This window comes from Eublepharis macularius, chromosome 8 (assembly GCF_028583425.1).
Source record: "Eublepharis macularius isolate TG4126 chromosome 8, MPM_Emac_v1.0, whole genome shotgun sequence".
Lineage (NCBI taxonomy): Eukaryota > Metazoa > Chordata > Lepidosauria > Squamata > Eublepharidae > Eublepharis > Eublepharis macularius.
The window spans coordinates 38,325,696-38,353,606 of record NC_072797.1 but is presented as its reverse complement, the minus strand read 5'-3'; the positions used below and the strand labels follow the sequence as shown (position 1 = coordinate 38,353,606).

Here is a 27,911-nt window from a genome sequence, read left to right as displayed (position 1 = left end):
AGCATCAGTTTCCCCTAATTTAACAAAAGCTATGCTTAGAAAATAGGGTTATATACAGGCACCAAATACAAAATCGTACATACTCATTTGTATGTAATAAACCTTGAAAAATTTCTTTGGACCAATTTTAATGTGTAAAAACATATATACCTGCAAAATGCCAACATAATTTTGAAGAGTTTTTGGAGTGTTTCTGCTGCAACCTAAAATGATTTCCTTTAGGTATGAGATGGAAGAGGACTAATATTCTGGGGTGGAGGAACATTTGCGCTCATCCACACTCATATAGCAAAATGTGTTTAATAGACACCAAATACAGTATTTTACATTGCCATTATTTCCACATATACAACAGATGTTCTACAGTCCCGCCTCTTTTTAAGCTTCTTGATCTAGTTTAAAAAGGTATGTAACATCTTAAAAATCCAAATATATAGTACATTTGTTTCTGTACAATTATGTGCAAAATTCTCTGACAAAATAATACAAATATTGAACCCTACAGGATGCAGCTTCCAATCACATGATGTAAGTGCCGTCTTTTATGTATTTCATGGATTCCATTTGTTTTGTCATAGTAAGGACATCATGAAAGCCCGTACTGAGGCCAGACATATGCTGGAAATAGGCTTCTTTTTCCACCTGGACAGTCAAATTGTTTACTCCGCCATCTTTAAGAATAGATGAAACCTGAATGAAATAAAAACAGAAGCACTAAGACAAGTGGTTCTTAGAAGTGCTAAAGCACTCCTGTTGCACACGGGAGCCAAGGGGGGAAATCACTGTGCAGCTTAGTTCTTGCATCACAATTCTATCCTTCCTGAAGAACTATGTGAGCTGGGACAGAAGTACAGTCAATTATACTGATGTAATGTACAAATACCTTTGCGCTGGTATAATAATATGCAAGAAAACAGGAGGATAAGATGCTCCCCCCATTTATTTATAGATCACAAGGACTCAGGGTGGTGTTAAAGCAACCTCTCTGTTGGCAACTGAATAAAGTTTCTAAATAATTTGAATTACCCTTTATAATGTAGTCTTGGGTCTGAAAACTAATTCCAAAATATGCTCAGTGTCAGATTGTAGCAAGTCAGTGGTGGGAGGGAATTTCATAACTAAGTGCAGCCACTGATAATATCTCTGTCCTTAGCCCTGCTGCCCGGGCTCAATACATAGATTACATGTATAGAGGGTATCTTTTGTGGATCTCAGAGACTACAGAGGAGGTGAAGTGGCAAGAAGTGGGCTCCAATGTATGCTGGGCCTAACTCATACAGGATGCTGCCAACTTAAGCAACACAGAATTTCACAAACTGTAAAAGGATGATCCTATGTTGATAAAGATAAACAAAAATTAGCACCCAGCAGCTATAACAACAGACAAGGCCATCCATGTGGAGACATCCAGTAGCATGAACTGGTGCTATGAGAGCCAGACAGTGGCTGCGTCAAGTTACCTGCTGAATAATTCTCTGTTCCAGTACATCTGACATCACTTGTACATGTATAGTGCCTGCTACAACATTTGCAGAATGACACCAGAAGTGAGGATCTCTGGAGGAGATGACACCATCTATTTTCTGGATCTGTAGAAATAGATACACATTTGTAGTATTACATAAAACAATGCATAGTCAGTTTCTACTGAACTACAGACAAAATTATAGCAAAAAAGATATTATGAGAAGTGTACAAGATTAGGGTACCCTTACAGATTTGAATCTTGCTTAAAATACAACTAACGTCTTAAGATCTTGTGCTATTTGATCAGTAAATGATTCTCTCAGCATCTGTGAATTCTTTAAGGCGTGCTAAATCTGAATGGGAAACTTCTGAAAAACAGTAATACAGTTTTTCCTCTGTATCCTTCTATCATACCCCAGCTCTATCCATCCTATTTTGCAAAGGTTACTGATTTTAAGGGGAAAGACTCAAAAGCATCCTCAAGGACCACTCTAAATGGATGCTATAGACCAGACTGTACCTGATCTCAAAGATACAAAGAACAGTATTTAAATGCATGGTAGAAGTCTATGACAAAATTTGAAGCGACAAAATGTGAAGAGAAATAAAGAGACACATGAATTCTAACCTTTTCTAAAGCCATGTGCAGATCTTTCTCATGCTCTGGTGGCAGCCTCAACAACAGTACCTGACAGGCATCTTTTATCAGTGGAATAACGCTGAGAAAAATCAGTGTAGCAATAAAGAGAGAGCACAGGGGGTCAGCTATAAGCCACCCGAATTGCTGAATGAGTATTGTTGATATAATCACTCCAACACTGCCAAGAGTGTCTGCTAAAACATGTAGGAACACGCCTGAAATAAACAAACAGAGAGAAATAGTATTATAGACTATTTACATGACAACATGGCACCTAATCCAGATAGAAGCAAGCACTGCTGCTAAAAATACAGGGCAGCTTGATATCTAAAGGGCTTTATTTCTTCAGCCACCCTACCTTTTCAATAAAGAGACAGGGCTCAGTGGTATGCAGGAGGCCCCAGGTTCAACCCATGGTATATCCAATGCAAACAATCAGGCAGAAGATGATGAGAAAGACTTTGACCTGAGACCCTGGAAAGCTGCTGTCAGAGGCACAGAGCAGGCAATACTGACAGGCCAATGGTCTGACTCAGCATACGACAGCTTTGTATGTGTTCAATACATGTTGATATATTTTCTATTCAGATCACTTTTCACAAACATCCACTGTTGCCCGTTTACCTCTCATATTGGTATTCATGCCACCGCCGAGTGATCCATGTGAATGTCCATGGTTATGACTGTGCCCGTAATCACTGTGGGAATGGCCATGCCCGTGACTGTGGCTGTGCCCATGATGTGAATGGTTGTGGTCGTGTGAAGGACATCCTCCTCGAGAAGACCCATGAGAATGGGCGTGGCTAAAGGCACAGATACCAACAAGATTTACTATCAATCCTCCAACTGAGACTGGCTGCACGAGGGAGAGAAAAATCCTCTTTAACCTCTGTTTCCTAACATTCCATATGTCTGAGAAAACAATTTATGTAGCATGTTACTTAAAAAAATTAATTTTTATGTTCAAATAGCCACTGCACTAATTAGCACAAAACAGCCCCTCCTTTCACTGACCCATCATGAACAAAGCATCTCCATAGGCTGCCACAATATTTCAGATTCTTTAAGGATAGAGAGTTCAGGAATAGACACGGGTCTGTGGGATTGTACACTTTCAGCTGTGCATCAATTCTCCTTAGCCAAGAATGATGTCTACACCTCCATTAATCAAATTCATCATTGACTGGGGTTAATCCTTAGGATCTGAATATTTTCTATTACATCTCATCCTTCTTCTAAGGAATTCAGAGCTTCCTCCATTCAGCTTTCACAGGAAGGCTAAGCTCAGAGAGTGACTGGCTGACTCAAGAGCATCCAAGGTGAACTTCATGACCAAGTGAGTACTTGAACCCTGGCCTTCTAACTACACCAACCTATCTCTGCATCAACCATAGTTAACACCTGTGCTAATGTAATCCCTGACTATGACTCAGAGAGGTGGAAGGATTTCTCACGACAGGGAGACAATAGATGGGGCACACAATCCTACAGCACTTCTTTCAACTATGCTTATGAAGGACTATTATGCCTGCATTAGGCCTTATATAAACAGTTGCAATGGTATGCAGTATTAACATTCCTTATTTTCAATACGCACGTAAGAATTCAAGACTGTCAAACTAACTTACAGTCAGCATATTTGTGTCAATATCTGGAGGATCAACCAGTCTGGCCATAGACTCAATGAAGACAAAGAAAGCTATTACCATGAGAAAAAGGCCATTAATGAACCCAGAGAGAATTTCTACACGGCCATACCTGTAATTGAGAAAGTCAAGAATTTAAAAAAAAATACTGAAGAAATATTGCTGAAACAAATTAGGCAAGTTTATAAGCACAATTTTCAGGCTATGTACAATTACATAATCGGTTAACATTTGGAACATATAAAATCAGTTTCAGATTTGTATCCTTATCCCAGCAATTCATAACAATTAGGATGAAGCACACTTTCTCTCATCTCTGACAAACTGCTTCATACATTACATGACAGCCAGAGTCCACCACTATATGCTATGAAAGACATGTAAAGCAGGAAGAGGAGATGGGTCTCTCTGAACACATGGCAGGGAACAAAAAATAGCAGCAGCTGCCTTATTGGTCTCTGGAGAGACTCCCTTTCACAATTCAGAAGTTTTACTGTACCTGATACCACTGGGACACAGCCATGTCCAAAATACCACATGAAGACTGAAGCTATGATAAAATTGGCAGTGTCCTTTGAATCAGTCCTTATAATTTATTAAACATACATACCCATAGGAGAATATACGAGTCGCTTTCCATCGAGTCATCAGTGCTGCAAAGAGACCCATAACTAAAGCTGAGCAGTCAAAAAGCATGTGAAAACCATCTGAGATTAAGCCAAGACTGTTGGTCCACACACCATAAAACAGTTCCACAAAAGTAAAAGCCTAGAAGAAAAGATGCACAAAATTTGATTTTGCCCTTGAGAATGAGACACTGCAGGTAGAAGAACATATGGTGAATGCTGTTTTGAAACGCTTTTGTGCTATATAATATAGTTACCGCACACATTAAAATTATCCAGTTACACAGTTACTTGTTCATTCATGCAGACTGCAGAATCTCCTTCTTAACGCAAAGCTAGACAGACATCTGTCAAAAATTATCAAGGATTTGGCATCTTGCCTTAGGCTGAAGAACTTGACTAGATGCATCATGGAGATCCTTCCAGCTATGGTTTTATATCAGTATTGTGTGACTCTAAAACTAAGCTGACCCAACATAATTTCATCCCAAGTTCAAAAAAGAATGCTTACCAAATTTAGGCAAAGAAAATAGAAGATCTGCCTTGAGTCGGACTCCTCAAGGATTTGTTTCAATGATTCTTTAATAAATCGAGGTAAGGACTGAGAGCTGTGTTGCAAAGCATCACCCATAAAATTGTACAGTGGCATTCCCTCAGGAGAGTAACCAATAAGAGTGCCTTTCTGCCCTTTACGTGTTGGGGAAGAGAGGATATTGGCAGCTAAAAATAAATTTTAAAAGAGAGTTGTTTGCATTTTGTTTGATTCTCATAACCCAAACATTATGTAAAAATAAAACGCTTTCAAAGGCATTCATAACAGCTAGTAACTTGCTCTTACACTGCTCGATTGCCATGTTCCATAAACTTCAATTTTGCTGATCACTCTTTCTACCCTCTTCCATCTTTGGGCTTATAACCAACCAGTCACATTCCTTTCAAACACATGAAACCCCCCCAAACATTTGCCTTTTAACTCAACAGAGTTTTCTCCTTTCCTATGACACCCCAGGTTCTGATGAGATTACTTAGTTCACTTCTCGGTCCAAACCTTCTTCCCATTCCTTGTTTAGTGAAATTCCCAAGGTCCAAACTCTTTCAACACTCCTCATCCCTTCCCAAGCCTCTTCTTTCTTATTTTGGAAAATCTCCCACTTCAGGAACCCCATCCCCAGCTAATCAGGTGGCCACTTGCTACCTTAACACAACACATCCCTCCTTCGTCCAAACCTGGAGAAATTGACATGCTTTGTTTTCTATTATCCCCCAACCCCATTCCTCTATCAGCTGTACTGCCCCACCCCAAATGGCCTCAGTAATCAGATTTTGAGATGTTCCTGCTCTGCTATGTACTCCAAGTCCTGGCTCTCACTGCACTTCTCCACTGGACCTCTACTGTGCTTCTCCTTGAGCTCTTGCCTGGATCGCTCCCCATGGATCTCACCTGAACTTGCTGCCCTGACAAGCTTTTAACAGGAATCTCCTACAAGTTGGTCCAAGTTCAAAGGCAGTTGGCTGTTTGGATACATGGCATTCTCTACAGATTAACCTCCCATTCAAGACAGGGAATATACTTCTCTTTCTCAACTACTCACTCTCCCAAGCTTTCTCTGGAGTTTACACATACATACGTGTGTGGGTGCTGGGATAACGTGAACTTTAGTGTGGGCATCTTAGTACTCCATTATTCTGACTATTTGAATGGAATATAATTCATTCAAGTAAACTATCTTTGTTTTTCTACTTTACCCCGATCTCTTTCCACACTTTCTCTGGACCCCTATCACTTTGTGACAGATCCTTGAAACAGTGTTGTAGTTTAAATCCAGATCTGGACAAGGTCCTATAGCTGAGTGTTAGAGACTAATAGTGAAATCCTAAGCAGAGTCTAAGCCTTCTGAAGTCAATGGGCTTAGACTGGAGTAACTCTGCTTAGAATTTCACTGTTAAGACTGCAGCTCCCACACAAGATAAGAATGAGGGACAATGGAAGAGAGGTTTGTTTCCTACAACTGAAATGTAGGTTCATTCTTATTCCAGTATGAGAAGTGGGCTCATTTCACACAGAATATGTATTTCTACTGTACAAGGGTACAAACCACACACAAGGGCTTTTATATTGCACCACATCAGCTTCTCACTCTATAAAGGTGGGAATATGGTTACTCCATTTTTGGCATAATTCATTTTTGGCATAATTTATTCATCAAATGCTAGATATGGTGGTTAGTTTCAACACACATTTAAACTGCTATGGCTCACTATTAGAGATGGGCACTAACCACAAGACGAACTAAAGTTCATCACGAACCAGGCAGTTCATGTTTTGCAAACCAGCGGTTTGTGGAAGCCTGTTTTCCACAAACTTCCACAAACTGGTCTGCCGGTTCATTTGGTTCGTGTTAAACCCCAATACCCCTTTCTGTGCCACTGGGGTGAAATGCCCCTTTCTGTGCTGTTGCGAAGCGGCAGGGAAAGGGGCATTTCAACCCCCAGATCAGCTGCTTGTAGGGAATCTCCCCGATAAGCAGCTGATCCAAGCCTGCTGGGGTAAAATGCTTCTTTCCGTGCTACGCTGCAGCAGGGAAAGGGACATTTCCATTCCCAGATCTCCCTGCCAAGCAGCTGATCCAAACCAACAGGGGTAAAATGCCCCTTTCTGTGCTGCTTTACAGAGGCACAGAAAGGGGCATGTAAACCCCATGAAGCGGTTCACGAACCGGGGCAAGTTCATGAAAGTTCATGGTTCGTGAAATGGGACGAACCACGAATCGCACGGTTCATGCCCCACCTCACTATAGTTACACCTTTTGTCAAAAGATGGTTAATCTCCAAGTTAGAGGCCCAAACTCCTCATAGCTGAGTCCACAGTTATATCTAGTCTCAGTCGTACAGCCCCATTAACTGGGGTGAGATTTCCAAAGGGGGTGGGGTTCACGGGGAGACAGGCCATGGAAGTAGGGCCTGAAGTTGGGGGCTTCTAAGGAAAAACAGCCCATTCGGTAATTGATCAAGCAATTCAGTGAGTGAGAAAAGGCCAAAGATGAGTATATGAACACATATATGGGTATATGAATGTGCCCCTTCCTTTCTTTTTACAGGTACAAAACACTGTTGGTGTAGCCCACTGACCAATTTAAAAGCAACTATGTGGTCTCCCTGCTAGGGGTGTGCAATTCAGGTTTCCAATTCGGGAAAAATACCCGAATCGAACCCAATTTGCAAAGATTTGGGACACTGGGCTTGATTCGGAAACCCCGAACCAAACCTTCCCCAAGCAATTCGTATTGCTTGGGGAAGCTTTGGGTCAAGGGTTTAAATACCCCTTTCCTTGTCCCTGCAAAGCAGCATGGAAAAGGGCATTTAAACCAGGATCGGCTATTTGGTGGAGAAATCCCCACCAAACAGCTGATCCAAGGGCAAGGGAAAGGCCCTTGACTTTTTCACCCAATGGGAGGGAGTTCCCTCTGCCTCCCTCCCATTGAATGAAAAGCCTTGCTCTGAGCTTTGAAAAAGTCCAAACCGGCTATTTCATCCAATGGGAGGGAGGCAGAGGGAACTCCCTCCCACTGGGTGAAATAGCCAGCTTGGAGTTTTTCCAAAGCTCAGAGCAGGGCTTTTCAGCTCTGCTCTGTGCCCTGAAAGTTTTCAGGCTGGCTTTTTTCCTCCCATTGGGTGAAATAGCGGGCTTGGAGTTTTTCAAAGCTCAGCGCAGGGCTTTTCAGTGCTGCTTTGAGATTTTAAAGTTTTCAGGCTGGCTTTTTCACCCAATGGGATGAGGGAAGAGGAGCTCCCTCTTCCCCGCTCCTATCAGGTGAAAAAGCTGACAGCTCCTGCTGTGATCTTCTGTATGCTCTGAATTTTTACAGAGCATACCGAAGCGGCTGAAATGCCCTAATCCTGAAGCGGCTTGCTGCTCTACTCCCCACCAGAAGTGATTCTCAACCTCTGATTTATACCAAGATACTTCAACACAAATTTCTGATTAATCAAGTTACTCCTTAAGAACCTAATGTAAGTGATGTCTAGTCATTTTCAGCTTTCACACATTGTGCTTTTCCGAGGTATACCAAATTTCTTATTAATGCATGAAAAAATTCTTAGCAATATGTGGCTATTCTTCTAAATAGGAGAACTAACGTACATAAAATAAAGAAAATGGCACTAACTACCACTCCTCCAGAAAGAACATGCTCTGTGACTTCCTGGTGTGCTGGCCTGTTCATTGCTCGAAGCTGATCTGTTATTGGATGTGTCCAGAAGTTTCCAAAAAGAAGAGCACTAATGAAAATGAGAAATGATCCATAACGAGAACACTTTGAGACCTCCATCTTGATGGAGCACATGGATTCTACATAGAAGTCCAAAATGATGACGAAAAAAATAACTGTAGTGAAAGGTATGATGAGAGAAGACCAAGATTCTACTTTACTCTGCAATTTGAAGGAAAAAAAGAACTTTTAGCATGGACCACAAAAGAAATTTGATTCCACAGTAAATTTTTTTGCACAGTATCGAACCTATCTATTCAAGCTGCTGAGTTACGATTTCTTAACAGCTAAGTCTGTATTCAGTATCTTGAATATTCAACCCTTGTTTAGGAACATAAGAAGTGCCTTGCTGGATCAGACTGAAGTCCACCTGGCACGGCGTTTGTTTGCAACAAATGAACATTTGGTTGTCCACTAGAAATAAACCAGTAGACCTTAACCTATTTTCTGCCTCCCTCAGTTATGCACTAATGCAGAAATTAGGAACTTCAAGCTTACTCCATTTCCCATTCCAGCCCATTACATTTATAACTTTTAAGCAAAAGCTGTTACTCAAATGTAGCCCAGGAATGCCTTGACTTTCAAATAAGTGTGGGTGCCCGAGATAATTAAAACATAGACATAATGAAGAATTACTGATTAAAATTAATGGAAGCTTTTATACTAGTTTCAACAAGGCATATGGTGACTGCATTCAAAATCTGAGTTTAGTAATTAAGGAAAACAAATGGGGAACCCACCAGGAGAGGCAGGGGAGGCATCTCATTTCCCCCTCTCCATTTTTTTTTCTTTCCTAAAAGCCCCTATAGCCTCTCCTCCTTTCTGGCTTTGTTCTCTCCTTTCTACCCACCATCCAACCTACCTTTATCTGTCTCCCCATCTCCAGCCTTCCCTCCCCCTAGCAGCCTCCCGCCAAGAAAAGTATGGCCCAGTTGTGGTGTCAGCCACTAGACTTAGCTGAGTTGTGTGGTGCTAGTTAGGCTAGGCCCCGTTGAATGGTGGGAAACCATGCAAAGTAATGTAAGGACTTGCCGGGGGCACATCACTATCCCCTGTATCCCCCTCCCCACATTATTCTCTGTGATGTAAGTTAAGCTGAACATTTGTAATTCACAGCAGAGTGAAGGTTTGAACCTGGATCTTCCAGATTCTAATTTGAAACTCTAATCACTACACCATACCGGCTTTCATGGGATAATGGCTGTTAAACAGTAGCAAGCAGCTGGGCCTGTGTGAGTTATGCAAATATGGTGGTAGCAAGTTGGCTGGTGGTTGCTGCCAGGCCTGAATCCTCCTTCAAATGTCAAAACAGCCCTGAAAGGGCCTTGCCCCCTCCCCCTTATTGATAAAAAAGAGCTTAAAGGCCAGCAATACTGTAGTGGTAGCCTAGCAACAGCCACTGAGGGCATTAGTATCTTAAAGGCACTGCTTCTATTATTTTGGGTTTTTAACACCCCCCTCAATGTATTTTTGTTAGATCTCAGATATTTTGGGGGCATTTTTCAGATCTGAAGAAAGATCTGTCTTGTCTATTTCTCCAGTCTCTGGATTTAAGTATATGCAGATATGGCCATGCTGAGAATTAGATATATTAGTAAGACTTGACATAATTTCCACTCATGGCTAGATAAATTCTATTGCAACTGCAATGTGTTTTATATGGGTCTGTCTTCAAAAACCATCTGAAAACGTAATTTTTAACCAAGTGGGTATTTGTTTTCCATCAGCAGACAGCTTAAAAACCAGCAGTCTTAGAATTATATTAATGACCAGAAAGTTTCCAGGTCTGATTTACAATGTTGGCATAAACTGAGGCCCACCATCTTCTCCCACATAAAGTCCCCTCACCATTTAGTCAGGTGAAGCTCTGCTCAGTCTCACCATTTTGAGACTCTTTAAATAGCTTTAGTTATGAAATCTCTCCTCCAAATACTTCATTGCGTATTCTTTGAAAACTTGTCAAAGCTGCTGTGCTTCAACCAGGGTTTCAGATATAGCTGCAATTTGTTGTGTTTTATCTTGCAGCACTGACTGTTTCAAAGTCAAATTCTTTTGAATGTTGCTATTTACCTCTGTTGTTAGAGACAAAATGACCACCCAGGGACACAGGAGGATAACAGAAACAAAATGAGACAACGCGTGAAGGCGCTTAGATCCACCTATATCTACTGAGAGCTTTCTGGAAGCTGTGTGAAAGCCAACCTTGCAACACAATGCTAAAACAAGCAGAAGCACTCCACCCTGAAAACAAAGAGAGATACTCATCAGCATACTTAAAAATCAGATATTTTGCACATCTTCACACCTATATAAAGAATAGGTAACAAATATTTCTGATGTTCTTTCTGTTCATTACATGAATCGCAAAAAGTATACAGGTGTGCTTCTAATCATCTGGAGACTTCATAGAGTGGGCTTTCCCACTTTCCCCTCCTGCTGCGGCACAGAGCCCCTTGAAATTCTGCTTTGGGGGATGGGGCCAGTCTATAGGGATCAAAGTGGAGATCTGAAGTAGGAGGGGCGAATTGGTGGAAATTAGTGCCCCCTCCCTTTCACAAACAAAATGCTAATCCACAGAGGAATTGCATGGTTGGATACATGTTTTCTGTGTTTTCTCACTAACCTACTGTTTTTATGTTAAAAATACATGGTGAATTGCTGCACACTGGATGTAGATTAAAATGGTTAGTAATATATTACTGAAGAAGTGTATTTTAATTATAATAATGATTTACAAGGATTGCCATTCTGTGCATCCTGTTAAACTTGTTTAATTTGTTGTCCATGTTGAGTTTCTTTAAAAGATTATGTGATGAGTTTATAAATCACAACATCTAGCAATTTATCTCACTTCTATTCATTTTTCCCCTCTATCTGTGGCAGCATTCCAACAGATAAGATGAGCTTGTGCTAAGAAGAGAAGGAAAGTAGTATAAAATGTAGTTATTTTATTCTAAGTTTTAAGCCCTATACAATCAGTGGGTTGGATCCAGACTACATTTTCTGCTCATGCAAGTCACTTCTGTCAAAATGTTGCTGCCTGCTATGGCAGCCCACTGATCTTCCCCAAATGCTGCTCAAGAAGAGCAGGAGAGGCAAATTGGGGGGCCTGCAGCAGCAAGAGGATATTGGTGGAAGTTTCTCTGCCACAACAGCGTATTTAGTCTGTATCAAATCGAATGGCTAAATATGCTGATTAAAGTGAAGGTACACATGGGGGGGAAAGGCGGTTTGAAACTCTGCACATTAATCATTGTTAAAACCAAATCATGATTTATTATGAATATGGTATTAAAGTTTTTCAGAACTTCATTTGCTTTTTATTATTTTTAGACTCTTAAGTTTCATTAATATATTATTATCATCATAATGTCTTTTGGCCACCAAGATCAAGCCCGATTTATTCCAGAGAGAGATGTGACTGACAACATATATAATGGCTTGAACATAATAGCATCTTGTAGCAAAAATAAAACCGAAACAGTATTCCTTTCCCTAGATATCAAAAAAGCATTCAACTCCTTAGAAAACTCTCTTTATGCACTATTACAGCAAATGGGATTTGGACATAACTTCCTACGCATCATTAAAACTCAAAACCCACAGATCAAAGTTAACGGAGTCTCATCTAAGAACATCTAATTGGAAAGAGGAACCAGACAAGGATGCCCTCTCTCACCAGCACTATTTGCGATAGCACTGGAACCTCTGGCAATGGATATTCGAGAAATCAAACTCTCAAATCAAAGGAATAACCATAACACCAAATACCTACAAAATAAGCTTATTTGCAGATGATGTCTTACTCTACATTACAAATCTGGAAGAATCCCTTCAACACCTACAAGACGCCCTCACAAAATTTGGTCAAATAAGAGGTTTAAAAGTCATTCAATCAAAAACAAACCTTTTCCCTATCAACTTATCTGCTCAAACAGAAAACTCAATAAAACAACACTATAAATTTCCCCGGAATGAAACACACCCTATTTGGGAATCCAAATACCAAACAACTTGAACCAAATGATAAAAATCGATCATACTGAGAAATTTAAAGAAATAAAAAGAGACCTCAATGTGTGGATCACTCAACAGCACTCATGGTATGACAGATACCACCTTATCAAATCATTCAATTTACCAAAGCTTCTCTTTCTTTTTTTGTGCCATACCAATAGAAATACCTAGATCATTAATGAAATACTGACAATCAACTATCAACACATTTCTTTGACAAAACAAACAACCTAGAATTGTATTTTCTTCATTAAAACAAACAAACAAACAAAAAAGCACAAGGGAGCTTTAACTACTTGGACTTGGACATCTATTCCAAAGCAACACACACAATTAATATCGCACTAATGCTTCATACAAGAAAACAACGAGATTGGACAAAGATTTTGAAAGCGCTTCACAGCCCACTGACCATTCAAGAACTGATCTGGTGCAAACCAAACTCTCACCCTCCAACAACAAAAGAAAACATATTCCTATCATCTATCCTCAAATCATGGAATCTCTATTGAACCAAATTAGTTCTCAAGATATCTTGTTTATCCACATTTCTAACACATGAAGGATTCTTCCCAAAACAAAGCTCTTTCATCAAAGAAATCTGGAGACAACACAACATAACAAGACTGAAAGACACAGCCACTGAGAAAGGGATCTTAGAGAAAACTGAAACAAACAAAAATCAATCAGAAAATCACTGGGTAGATAACCTATTTACAACTTAAACATATGACAAACTAGATAAAATTATCAGAGATAATGCAAAAACCCAAATCTGATTTTGAAAATATAATAGACAAACCGATATTCCCATGTAAAGGATTAATTTCCAAAATCTACAATATGATTCTTCTTACCAACAAACCTAAAACACTAAGCTACCAGTAAAAATGGCAACGAGACTGTGAGACTTCCCTAACAAATGATGAATGGAACTTAATTTGGACCTCAGACTTACTAAAATTGCAAGTAATTAACACCAAACTACAAACGTATAAAATTGTGAATTGATGGTACTGCACACCCCACAAAATAGCACTAATAACATCAATGAAAACTCCATTATGCTGGAGGAGGTGTGGAGAATTAGGCTCCTATGTCCACTACTGGTGGAAATGTAATCTCATCAAAAAATTCTGGAAAGAAGTTCTCGAGCATATAATGCAAATAACAAGCTATATCATTCCAATGAAACCTGAAATAATCTTCTTAGATCATTGGAGTAAAATTAAAAATCCACAAATCAGATGGGACCTTATAAGAATCCTATTAGTAGCAGCCAAAACAACAATAGCCATGAAATGGAAATCACAAAAAAACACCTACATTAACAAACTGGTATAATAAAGTATGGGAACATTACATAATTGAAAAAGTAGCAGATGGCCTCACTAAAGCTGAGATCTACCCCAAACCAACCAACTTCACAAAGAAATGATACCCATTCTTTCACTTCATCACCGCCGAGGTACAACCAGAAACACAAATATATTGTTCACTTAATTATTAGAGTACATAGTCCATCAAATAACACTACTCAAGATGACAAAAGGTTTCACCAACCAAAGTCTCCCTAACCAAGCAAATAAAGTTTAACACAGTACAGCACAGAATTCTACCTCTCAAAAAGCTCTTGAAGAAACTAAAATCACAAATCACAAAAATTCTTACTGTAAATGTTAGACTTGACATTGAGAATGAGTTGTGTCATATTTGATATATATGTTGTTAAAAATGAAAAATAAAGTTTTTTAAAAATGTCTTTTTGTCTCAGCACACAAATGTTTATATCTAAATGCTGTTGGCATATCTAAAAGTTGTTGAAATAGGGCAGCAAAGGAGGAAATTTTTTAAAAGGAAATTTTAAAAATGTACAGTTGCCATGTTACCAGTGAAAGATTTCATTCCACTTTCTAACATCATGTATTCCACACTTCTTCAATGATTCAGTATATATTATAAGTCATTTACCTTGTGATCTGCAACTCCTAAGAAAGCGATGACTGTATAAAGTATGTGTGTCAGAGCACTGTCATGGTGTCCCTCAGCTGAAGAAATTAAGGTCAGGAAAATGTACCACGGAATCCTATCTCAATCATGGTTAAATATGAACAGAATCTCCATCTCTGGGGAAGCTAATCAGAGGGCAATACAAATATAGCAAGGGAGACTGCAGGAGGTTTGAAGGATTCATGTAACATTCAGGACATAAACTGGCCAATACTTTGGAACATGCTTCACTGGAAAAAAATACTTGCTGATCAGTGATTCATTTAACGATCAGAACTATTATATTGTTATTTGAAATTGTTTCCATCAAAATGGAGTGGAATCTAAAGTGAGATTTCAGAAAAGACATTAATGAAGTAGTAATTGCTGAAGGAACAGTAACTTACTTAACAGAGAAACAGGCCATTGGTGGCAAGTTCACATCTTTCTTCTTCAATGTTAGAAAAAGTACAAATTCCAGAAGAGTTGGGAAGGATGTAAAACGGCCTTCCTATGGACGGGCTGCATCCAAATATTCATACACAGGAGGCTGTGGAAGCAGATTTTTCCTACCTTCCCCAACAGCCTTCTGTACTCTCTCCCTCCCTAACTAAAAGAGGCGGTATGTGCGCGTGTACACATGTGCAGGAAGAACAGGAAAAATCATCCTCTTGGAGAACACAGCAAATTTCATGGCCTAACTGAACACACAGGAAGCTGCTTTATACTCAGTCAGACCTCTGCTCTGTATCTATGTGTCTACTCTTGCTGGAGCAGACTCCCCACGGTCTACAGCGGAAGTCTTTCCAATCACCTAGAAGCTGATGCTTTGAAATGCTGGGGATTTAACCATGGACCTTCTGCATGCAAACTAGGTACCATACCACTGAACCATGGCGTCTCCCCTATCTATCTGTACCATACTGCTAAATTCTACCCCATATCGCTACAAAGAACACAATGTACTAGTAAGTGCAACTGTGTGCATGTGTGTATTTTGCCCAACTGCCCGTTTTTCCTGAAGCCTGCCTCCCAATGCCTTGTGGCATTTTGTTCAGTCAGCAGCAGGCATAAGGAGAAGATAAAACCAAGAAAATTGTGCTGCAGCAAACTCCTGTTCTCAACAGTTTGGATCCAGCCCCATGTCTCTGGGGCATTACTTTTGGGAAACAGGGGCCTCATAATGTTTGATGGGGGGGGGGAGAGTATCTTTCTCACCTTTCTATAAAGGTATGATAGCAGCCTATCCAGTGGGAAGGGGGTCTGGGACTGCAAGAGGTGTGTTTGTGTAAAAACAACCTCTTTATTGCTAGTACTGTTTACTTTCGAACATCAACCCAAAATGTCTACTACAGAACTAGGATATTCTGCAATGTAGACACAATACAGGAGTATAAATTGTGCCACATAGGATTTCTTAATTAACAAGAGTACTCCAGAAGAGGCAGCTGAAACAAGGTGATTCTATCCCTCCCATATGGCCAGAAAGGATACGATGTTCTGCAATTTTAGCCATGAGGTCATCATTATCAAAAAGCAACAGACAGATCACAGCAATGATGAAAAATGCCACACCTCTAGTCTGAAAAGCAAGAAGTCAACAATAATTGATATGGAAGGTAAATATTTGCAACTGCAGAGAAATTTCAGAAAGATATGCCAAAAATGCCCAATAAAACTTGGTTTAAACTGGCTAGCCCAAGAGAGCCTGATCTCGTCAGATCACAGAAGCTAATTGGATGGGGGACCTCCAATGAAGACCAGGCTTATAGAGACAGGCAATGGTAAATCACCTCTGTTAGTCTCTTGCCATGAAAACCCTACCAGGGATCACCATAAGTCAACTATAACTTGAGGGCAGGATTTCATTTTTTTTTCAAGTCAGGAAAGGGAGAGAAGAGGGAATTTACAGTGCCTAGTTATTCCATCAAAATCCACTGAAACCAATTGCACATGACTGCACTTTAAATATTTGGTCTTCATGGTGGTCTCCTTGGTGAAATTACAATACTTAATGAACTAGATACAAAAAAGGGAAACTGCTTACATCAGTATGTGTGCAGAAGAGCGCAATTCATGCAATGGTAATAGACAGGTTCTATAGCAGTTCTTACAGTTCTCCCTATGGAAGAGGTTTGGATAAGCAACATGTATTTTTATAAAGTAACATGGATACCTTTGTTGGGCCGCCTCCTGAACTTGTGAACAGTACACTAAGCAGTGAAATGACAACAATATCGCTGTGCTCAAAGAGCAATGCTGTTCTGCAAAGTAAGAAATACAAAACTTTACATAAGAACACTGATTTTAAGGCCAAGAAACTGACAGCAACAATACCATTTGAGGATCCTTAGGAAATCACAGATGGCTTCTTCAGATACTAGCAGCATCCCGAGGAGCCATGCAGGCAGGGCTTCTCTGTGCCACAGCCACAGTCTACAACTGTTAGTAAAAATACATTCATTCTTTCCTTGTGCAAGTCCTCATGCTGAAAAGCAACTAATATATATGATTGGGTCAGGCTTAAATGCTACAAAAACTCAAATAATGCAAACAACCACATCAAATGCTTTCGAACTTTAATTCCAATTAACTTTCACAGATTCAATAAGTAAGCCAAGATTCCTACTAGCTAGACAAATTGACAATGCTATCTTTTGTCAAACATGTTCTACATCACAATCTTTATTCTAGACAGCTTAATCCAATGCCAGTCTCCAGCACTCTCCACAAAAAAGTAATTATTCTCAACTTTTTTTAAATTTGGAAGGGGGAAACTGATTCTAGCATTCTGCAACGCCTTTGGACCACTACTGGGTTAATTCCTGTAACATTAAATTTCCTGAGTTCTCCCTTGTTTTTATCCCATGGAGCAAATCCTACACCAAGGTTCCCTTTTGGTGCTTCTATACAGCAACACTGAACACTAATACAGCCCAATTACTGTCCATGTCTACAGGCTTTTCTAGGACACTGGTGAAAAAAACAGAGGAGTTATTACCATACTTATGAACATCCAAAAGTAAATGGAAATTACACAGAAAAGGAACTGTGCTGACAGACATTTGGAAGACTTGTTTTACTGTCCAAATAGCTGTTCCATTGGCTTCCTTCACTCCTTGTTGCTAGAGGCACAAAAGCCATGTAAATGTATCAAAACGTATTCTAAGCCTTCTTGTCATCAGTCTGAGATGAAAGAACATGGAAGGTGAAAAACCTGCTTGACACAGGCTTAAAACTCTGCATGAGAGAGAATCTAAAAGACTGCAAAAATGTAGACTGTTTCTATCACCAGTGTTAATTGGCAATGCTGAGGGACTCAATCTGCCACAGCGTACTGAGTTGCAGAGATGGCATGAGGAAATAGGAAGTGAATTTGCATTCTGAGAACCACTGCCCCTAAGATGAGCTGCATTTTTTTTAACTTCTTTTGAAATGTTATCTTGTCATCCTAACCCTGTTAAATACAGATGTATATCTTAATTCGTTTTAAATGCAAGACAAAACACACAAACATTTACCTGTGCCTGGCTCCAGCTGAGTACCACCCCATCCCCTTATCAACTAGAGAGAGGAGGCAGTATTTTTACCAATCACATCTGGATTGAGACCTCAAGGAGCACTTCCTCTGCGCACCTGTTAGATTTTAACTGATACTATGTATAATTTGAAATAATGTTCTAATTGCCGTCAGTTGCTTCTAGAGTCATATTTTGGCTGAAAAGAGGAGCAAAAATCCAATTTGTAAATAAAACAAGCACACCCTTCAAAAGAGCCTTCTGATATTTACTGGATATTTCAATGATTGATTGTGTGACCAGAGCATTTTATCCTTTACGTGAGCAGGCAAGAGTGCTGAAAGAACTTTCCAGAGAACTTTCCAGAGAACTTGTAGAACCCCTGTCCATCATCTTCAAGGCCTCCTGGAGGACTGGGGATGTGCCACAAGATTGGAGAAGAACGAATGTTATCCCAATCTTTAAGAAAGGGAGGAAGGATGACCCGGGAAACTACAGGCCGGTCAGTCTGACTTCTGTTGCTGGGAAGATATTAGAACAGATTTTAAAGGGATCAATCTGTAAGCATCTGAAGGACCGCTCAGTGATCCGGGGAAGTCAGCATGGTTTTGTTCCTAACAGATCCTGCCAGACCAACCTGGTTTCCTTCTTTGATCGAGTGACCAGCTTGCTGGATCGGGGGAACTCTGTTGACGTGATTTATCTGGATTTCAGTAAAGCTTTTGATAAGGTCCCCCATGACATTCTGATGGGCAAACTGGAAGACTGTGGAGTAGACTATAGGACAGTTCGGTGGATAGGGAACTGGTTGGAGGACCGCACTCAAAGAGTGGTGGTCAACGGCGTTTCATCAGATTGGAGGGAGGTGTCCAGTGGGGTGCCGCAGGGCTCGGTTTTGGGACCGGTACAATGATCTGGATGAAGGAGTGGAAGGGCTGCTCATTAAATTTGCTGATGATACTAAATTGGGAGGGGTAGCAAACACCCAAGAAGATAGAATTAAAATTCAACAAGACCTGAATACACTGGAGAAGTGGGCAGCTGTGAATAGGATGCAATTCAACAAAGACAAGTGCACAGTATTACATCTGGGCCACAAAAATGAGAAGCACAAATACTGGATGGGGGATACACTTCTGGGCAGTAGTATATGTGAAAGGGATCTTGGGGTAAGAGTGGACTGTAAACTGAATATGAGCAGTCAGTGTGATGCGGTGGCAAAAAAGGCTAATTCAATCCTGGGTTGTATCAAAGGGGCCATAGCATCGAAATCACAGGAGGTCATAGCCCCTCTCTATACTGCCTTGGTCAGGCCACACCTGGAGTACTGTGTGCAGTTCTGGAGGCCTCACTTCAAAAAGGATGTGGACAAAATCGAGAGGGTGCAGAGGAGAGCGACGAGGATGATCAGGGGTCTGGAGACTGAGCCCTACGAGGAAAGGCTGAGGGCCTTGGGAATGTTTAGTTTGGAGAAGAGGAGGTTGAGGGGGGACATGATTGCTCTCTTTAAATATTTGAAAGGCTGTCATTTGGAGGAGGGCAGGGAGCTGTTCCAGTTGGCAGCAGAGGGTAGGATGCGAAGCAATGGGCTAAAACTACATGCACAAAGGTACCGACTGGATATTAGGAAAAACTTTTTCACCGTCAGAGTAGTTCAAAAGTGGAATCAGCTGCCTAGGGAGGTGGTGAGCTCCCCCTCACTGGCAGTTTTCAAGAAGAGGCTGGATGAATACTTGTCAGAGATGCTTTAGGCTGATCCTGCACTGGGCAGGGGGTTGGACTAGATGGTCTGTATGGCCCCTTCCAACTCTATGATTCTATGATTCTAAGTTGCCAACTCAGATGTCTTCAGTGACCTGATTTATGTACACAATTGCCAAATACAATTCTGAACATATATATTTACCTTAGAGGTCCACACAAGGTAAGGCCAAAAAACCACAAGAGTGAAATTATGCAGCCACCAACAGCATGTTTAATTATTTTGACCCACTGCAAGAGAAAAATATTTTAATGGGCAAGCATGCAATTAGAATACCAATATATTTTTTTTTAAATTATGAGATACTTCCTTACAGTTTTCCTATTGAAAAAATGGATTATTTTGCAGCATTATTCCAATTGTAATGACACACTCAAACTTTCCAATTAATGTTAATATTGTATTGTCGAAGGCTTTCACGGCCGGAGAACGATGGTTGTTGTGGGTTTTCCGGGCTGTATTGCTGTGGTCTTGGCATTGTAGTTCCTGACGTTTCGCCAGCAGCTGTGGCTGGCATCTTCAGAGGCGTAGCACCAAAAGACAGAGATCTCTCAGTGTCACTGAGAGACACTGACACTCTCACTGAGAGATCTCTGACTTTTGGTGCTACACCTCTGAAGATGCCAGCCACAGCTGCTGGCGAAACGTCAGGAACTACAATGCCAAGACCACGGCAATACAGCCCGGAAAACCCACAACAACCAATGTTAATATTGCTTTGGGATACCTTTTTGCTATTGTACAAGCCCCCTTTCCCCTTAAAGGACACAATCCCCTATTGCTATGCATTCCTACTATATGATTTTACACATTTTATGACAGTCCCCCAAGTTTGTTCGTAAGAGGTGCCCTACTGGATCACAGCAGTGGTCCATCTAGCCTAGCATCCTTTTCCACATGATGGTCAGTCATCATGTGGAAGGTTCAACAAACAGGACACATAGACTTGACACTGCCTCCTAGCATTGGTGTTGAGGCTTACTGCTTCTGGAGGTTAGCAAACAGGAAGCATTCTGTGAACACCCCACTGGTGTAGGAACCTACAGGGAATCTTTTGGATCTCTAATAGCAAAGGAACCATATGACTCAGTGTACCAGACACATCCCTCTCCCATAAACTCAGAAATGGTAAGAGCCAATCCAGTTGTATTTAAACCTGTGAACATATCAAGCTGATAAAAGCATGAAGCCTTCCCGCTGGATGGAATTTTCAAAAGTTCTCTTGTGCACAAATCCATTATGAACTGATGCAAAAGTCCCATCAAAATACACAATCATGCTCTTGAACAACCGTCATTCATTTCAATGGGTTGGTTTCCCTGAGTTAGCGATGTATTTTCCATTCTCAGAAAGAAATACTTAAATTTTAGAAGCACAAGTTTCTCACATAAAACATGGAAATGTTGTTGCATTTTCTGGCAAGCAATAGATATTCTACTCACCTGATGCTTGGTTACAGGTTTTCCAGAAGAAAATGGTTTTTGGAACAAAATCATAAAAAATGCAGACCTGTGTGAACAGGAACGTTTGTTAGATCAAGCAAAAAAATCCCTACCTCAGAAAATAAACAATCGTACAAAGCACACCTTGACTAGTTTCAAATATATTGAGGGTTACGTCAGAAATTACCAAATTTCTTCTACTATAGCATTTCCTTTTGGGAATTAATATGAAACTTCAACCAGTCAGTCCACACGTTCCTAAACCTACAAACTACTGTGGAATGTGCTGTCTGTTCACAGGCTGTTCACTTTTTGAAGAAACTGTGTTTTTCAATTTTGGTTTGTCGGCAAACTACATAATGGAAAGCTATGGAGAAAGAGGGAGGAAGCACATGAGCCCGAGACATGGACATAAATGCCTCACTATAGTTTGGTCATTACATGAAAACTGAGTCATTAAGTGGCAACCATATTTCCTTGTGGTGCATTACCGCTCTGACTCTCGTGGTCTGTCACTCTGCTCCTTTACCAAGGCTCTTCAATGGGGCCTCAGATCAGAAGGAAAAGGGGGCTGAATGTGCCTGTCTTCCTTTCCTCCTAGCAGCATCCTTTCACTGCAGGCTGCAGTAGGCAGGCTCTGGGTGACTGCTCAGCTCTTTCTGTGCCACCTACTGCCATGTCACCAGACTAGCCACCACTTGGGGCTGTGTGAGCCTCTGTCACCAGACATTTCTATTATGTGTACTTTGGTGGGAAGCCAATACATTAAATTTACAAAAAAAAAAGCAATTGCACAATAAAGTCCCAGGTAAAGATTTTTTTTATACCAGACAGGGATAGCAGGTCTTAAGACAATAGCAATATGTAAAGTATGCAAATATCAGACAAACCGTACATTTTACCTACTGAGCCCTATACAAATGGTCAATACCTGTTTCAATTCATACTTTTTAAGGACCAGAAGAAACACACACAGAACTTTACTACTACTAGAACTGTAGTCCAATAACTTAAATTTAAGAACAAAAAATAACCAATAAACTTTTTCTAAAAATTACCACTAAATTCTTCTGGTAACAGTTACCCGCTAGAGTTGTTCACTCCTAAAACTGTTTATTCTAATTTTCTTAAGGCATGAAAAACTAAATAAACACAAACCAACAAAGAAACAGCCTGATTTCAGTATCATAAAAGGTAACATGAAATTGGGGAAGCAGCTCAAGAATACAGCACAGAAACACTAGAAAAATCTCCAGCTGTTCTGGACTTCTGCATACTTAAGTTACACTAATCTAAGACCACTGAAGTCAGTGGGCTTAGAAGGATGTAACTCTACTTAGGATGGCACTTTCAAATAAAGATACATAGGACTGGGTTGAATTCAGTGGGACTTTGTTCGTAAGTTAATGTGTATAGGCTTGCAACCTTATTGCTTGTGCCGCTTTCTCAATTACCTTCAACACTGCAACAGTATTATCGCCACTACTACAGACATAATACTCATTACTGATTTATGAAACACATTTTTCAAGCAACAGTACAATGCATTGCAGAGGTTGCAATTTAAAGTGCAAGTAAGGGCACAGCTAATTTTTAAAATACTTGGAAAAGACAACATATATCTTTCTCCCATCTATATGTAATACAGTCATCTAGCATGTATAAAAGGATTCAGAAGGTTGCTATCGTCAATGGTACTGAACACTGACGAAGTACAGGAGGAATCAGCAGTCACTTGATCTCTCTATTTCCCAGCAAATGTCATCTGTCAGGACGACCAAAGCATACCCATAACCTAGTTAAAAGCAAAACTGAAATGGATATAGATAATCTGCATTATCCAAGAATGTCTGAAGTTGATTAACATAAGCATTTTGCCCCCAAAGGAGAGATTTCGTGACCAGCTGATAATGAGACAAATGCTTAGGGTTCAGGAAAAACATATTTAAGACTTGCCTTGCTACCACCTCCTTCAAGGTGGCAGGAACCACTCCTCTCTCAATGAGGCACGACCACCTCCCAGACCCAAATATCCACTCCCCTTCAGCTGAATGTGATCATTCAACATGGGCAAGGATCAAACATGAAGGTGGTAAGCCACACCACTCCAATGAACTTGTCAGCATCCTTAGCTAGTAGGTGTACTACTAGCCTAACTATAGTTAGCCCAAACCATAGTTTGCAGATCCACATATGGTCATAGTTTTGCTGCAGATATAACTCTAAACACTGTTTGCAATGAAGAGATGGGAGCAGGGAGAATGCACACATGACAAAGGAGAAGTTGTCAGAGAACACTGACCATCAAACTATGCTTTGATAATTTACGCTGGATATTTTCAGCCACAAATCTATACAAATAAAAAAGTTTCTCCCCATCTGTGGCAGGCTTAACTCATCAGAAAATAAAGATAGAAGCCTCAAAGTGGCCACCAGCTTCAGAATGATGTTGGGATTTGCAGTGCCAAAAATGAAAGGAATCAGCAGAAATTAGCTCCAGAACATCCCTCTGCTATTTGCAATGGAAGCACAAGTTTACTCATGAGAAGCCAGGAAAGTATAGGCAACACAGACAGGGAGGGTGGAAAATATCCTTTACATAAGAAAGATTTAGCAAGCAACTTCCCTGACCTATCAGAGGCTGTCTGGTGTAGAGTGTCTAATTAGGATTTAAGAGGTTCGAATCCCTACTCTGCCACAGAAGTTTGGTGGATGACCTTGAGCCACTCTCACACATGATGGTAGCTTGGAGGAGAACAATGTAAGCTGCTTTGAGTCTACATGGGGTAGAAAGGCAGGGTATGACATTTGTTATAAATATCATGCTGGCTACAGTTTGTAAAAAAGAATGATGTTTGGTGCTTCACCCAATATTGCTGCAACTCTTTTAGCAGGAGGCAGAACTATTCATTCACTATTTAAATTATCATTAAATATTGCAAGTGCAACACACTGCAGGGTTGGCAAGTGGAATTAGCGAGCAATTAGTCTAAGAATAAAAAATTAGTCTAAGAATAAAAAAAAAACCCCTGATGTTCCAAGACAAGATTAGTTTCAGAAGCAGGGGGGAAAATGCAGAATGAGGAAACAAAAGTCCACTTACCCAAGTTTTACTATGAAGATAAACTGTACAAGATGGACTACTTTCAGGAGATCATAGGATTCAAACAATCCTAAAGCTTTTAAAAACTTAGCTAAACATAACAACACAATGTATCTGGTCAGCCTGGGGGAAAAAAGGGAAAAAATTAATATGAAGTGTTGGCAATCTCACAAAAAGGATTCAGAATATTATAAAAAAGGGATATATTGACAATAGGCTAGTGTTCAGAGCACTGGGTTAGCAAACTAGACACACATCTCCAATGCTTTTGATAGATAATTAAAATGTTATTTGGTCTGAAGTGCCAAAGAATATGATATATAAAACACTTTGGGCACTGAACAGGCCTGCTTAGTATACAAAGTATTCTTGGACTAAAACATTCTGAAATAAATGCCTGCATCTATCAAACACAATGGGGTTGTGATAAGTCAATGTGAATGCTTATTTGGTTTACAGCGCATGAAAAAGGTATTGATTTTCTGCTCCAGGGTAGCAAATTTCAAGAACAGTTCCAGGATAGGTCTCATCCAGCATTACTAACAGCTGTCCCATGGACACACATTAAGTCACAGAAATTGAACTCTGGGTCTGGAAATGTCCTTAACAAAAAGTAGTGCTATTTACTCCAGGTGAGTGATTAAGTATCAGACTGGACATAAACACTGCATTATGGTGCACATGCAAGCAGTCTATAGAATACTGCAGAAGTACATATAGTCTACAGAATATCATACAACTTCCTTACTTTGAAAAATAAGGAATGCTATGGAATTTGAATGTAACTAGACTAAGAATGCTAAAAAGATGAATAGGACAAAGAAGGCTGAAGTGTTCATAATAAGCATCTACTTGTATCAGATTACCATGCAATTTACACTGTAACACACCAAGCAGATTTTTTTAAAAAAGAGGTTGCCAGGTCCATATTCTGAGACGACTTCTGAACTTTTAAAAGTTTGCTTTACGTATTATTAAAATTCTATACAGACTTCAGTAACCTTCTTTCATGTAAACTGCTGAATAGTCATTACCTATGATTCTCCAATGTGCATATGTACAGCTGCTATTCACACACCTGCCTGCCTCTTGCATGTTCTGTGTATAGATCGCAAATCACACATCTTCTGTGCAGGAACATGTTAATGTAAGACCATGAGAGGTGGGAGGAAGGAGGATCTAACACCAGATCTCAGCTGTTCCTATCTCATTTTCCTCATCTAACACAATGTTTAGATACAGATCTGGAAACAAAAACAACCAGAGGCACAGAAAGGCTGGACTTTTGTACCCTACAACAGGGAATGTTAGCCTGCTGCAACCAAAACCACAGGGAGTCCTGCGGTACTTCCTGGGCTAACAAATACATTGTGACACAAGCTTTGCGGGACAGAAGGTGCCACAAGACTTCTTGTGGTACTGAACCTTTAATCGTCTTGTATGGGTCAAAATTTGGCAGGTGCAACTGCCACATTAGAGTGCTAGCATGAGCGAGGGACACTGCCTGTACCTGCTGAACTTCTATACAACTCATTAAATGACATGACTTGCAGAAGTATAGCTGCTAGTCATTTGGAGCAGAAACAACAGACTCTGGGGGCCTCTTCCTTGCTTCTCCATGTGTCTTGTGTGACACCAGGTCTCATTCTCTCTCTGGACCCTTGCACAAAAATTCCTCTTTTGGAGCAACCTCTTAGACTTCATCCCTGTTGAAACTAAGCTGAAGTACATTTACAACATCTCATACGCCCTCTCCTGTCTACTTTCTCATACAACCTACTATCTTGGGAGGGGCCATGGCTTAATGGTTGAGCATCTGCTTGGCATGCAGAAGGTCCCAAGTTCAATCCCTGGCACTTCCAGTTAAAAGGATCATGCAGTAGGTGATAGAAAAGTTTCTATTTGACCCTGGAAAGCCAATACCAGCCTGAGTAGACAATATTGAGCTTGGTGGGTTGATGGTCTGACATGGTACAAGGCAGCTTCACTTCACCCAATCCTTTTAAGTGTAGATGCTGGGGACTGAACTTGAGTCCCTCCACATGCAAAGTAAAGGCTCTGCCAATGAACTATAAACCCCCTCCCCAGTTTTGTATTGTATTTTTACTATATGTTCATTTCACTGTAAATTGACAAGTGTACTGACAGCCTAACAAGCAATAATTTGTTTTGATAGCTTACACCTCACTGCAAGTTGCACTACAGATGCTGATTTTCTGCTTTCACACTGCTTTCCAATTCTAATCACACTATTATTCTACCTTACACCCTTACTTAAAATATCCGTCCCATCTTCTGGCTGGATAACCCTACATACTTCCAGTTGTGAATGAATCTGAAGAAGGGAGCTCTAACTCTCGAAAGCTCATACCCTGGAGAGCTACCTGGTCTTTAAGGTGCTTCTGGACCCGAATCTAGCTCCTTAAAAATGACCACACTGATGCCCCCTATGCCTTCCCCTGCAGTCCTGCCCCCAACACAGGGAGCCACCTGGCCACCAGCAGTCGAGGCAGGCCTGCCTCCTTCCTTCGGCTACCCGACCAAGCCAGCTGCAGGCGCCCAAGCGGCTCCCTCCTCAGCCAAGCCCTCCGACAGAGGGGCAATTACCGGGCGCTGGGCACATCCACGGGCCCCAGCCGCCCGCCTCCGGCCACAACCTCGCCGCCGCCGAACTTCTCCTCCATGCCGGCTCTCGGGCCAGGCTCCGTCAGCCGCCGGCTCCTCCAGTGCGAGGTTTCCTCATCGTCCGCGAAACAAGGGAAGGCGAGGCCCGCAGGCAGGCCGGGGCCCGCAGCGGAACAGGAAGGGGCCGGCCAACGGCTGCGCCAAGAGCCACGTCCTCACTTGCCGCCGGAAGCGCTCATTGCAACAGGGGAGGGGAGGCAGAGGAGAGAAAAGGGGAGGAAGGAGGGGCCATTGCGACTCTCTGCCGTTCCCACCACCCTGAAATGGCTTCTCCTGCGGCGTGGCGCCACCTGTCGGCTTAGAGCTGATGCTGCGCGTAGCATGGCAAACTTGAGTCTATACCACCGGCAACGAACTGTGCAGGGTTGTCAGCCCCCATTTGGTGGCTGGAGATCTCCTGGAATTACAATTGATCTCCAGGTCACAGAGATCAGTTCACCTGGAGAAAATGGCTGCTTTGGAGGGTGGAATCTATGGAATTATGCCATGCTGAGGTCCTTTCCCTCCCCAAACCCTGCCATCTCCAGGCTTCGCCCCCCCCCCCCCCAAATCTCCAGGAATTTTCCGACTTGGAGATAGCAACCCTGCTATAGGGTCACACCATTCTATGGAAGTCAGTAGTTTTTGAAGGGTGTGACTCTCGTTAAAGTTGCACTCTAACAGCGCAGTTCTAGGCATAAGTCTTGGGGCATCTTAATGGCGAACACTTTTATTCCAGCATGGAAATTAAAATTGGGATGTACTAAAA

General features: G+C 41.0%; 1 protein-coding gene across 1 annotated transcript; it reads right to left on the bottom strand.

The window, feature by feature from the left end:
• Positions 1-281: 281 nt before the first annotated feature.
• Positions 282-27,288, bottom strand: SLC30A5 (solute carrier family 30 member 5). The gene is made up of 16 exons (XM_054986711.1): positions 27,086-27,288; positions 24,479-24,601; positions 21,376-21,442; positions 20,078-20,163; positions 16,830-16,917; positions 16,148-16,235; positions 14,636-14,712; positions 10,718-10,888; positions 8,521-8,809; positions 4,891-5,099; positions 4,364-4,521; positions 3,736-3,865; positions 2,732-2,963; positions 2,096-2,322; positions 1,461-1,589; positions 282-690 (listed from the first exon to the last, which is right to left on the bottom strand). Exons 1-16 carry the CDS (start codon positions 27,160-27,162, stop codon positions 520-522), a joined length of 2,322 nt encoding a protein of 773 aa, XP_054842686.1. The 5' UTR covers positions 27,163-27,288; the 3' UTR covers positions 282-519.
• Between the last annotated feature and the right edge of the window lie 623 nt (positions 27,289-27,911).

Bases quoted from the DNA above. Each gene is read 5' to 3' on its own strand.
- SLC30A5 (XM_054986711.1), bottom strand. From the start codon at position 27,162: ATGGAGGAGAAGTTCGGCGGCGGCGAGGTTGTGGCCGGAGGCGGGCGG. The intron at 24,602-27,085 runs GTAATTGCCCCT...TTTTTCCCCCAG, and splicing joins GTGGATGTGCCCAGCGCCCG to GCTGACCAGATACATTGTGT. The intron at 3,866-4,363 runs GTATGTATGTTT...TCTCAATTACAG, and splicing joins ACTCGTATATTCTCCTATGG to GTATGGCCGTGTAGAAATTC.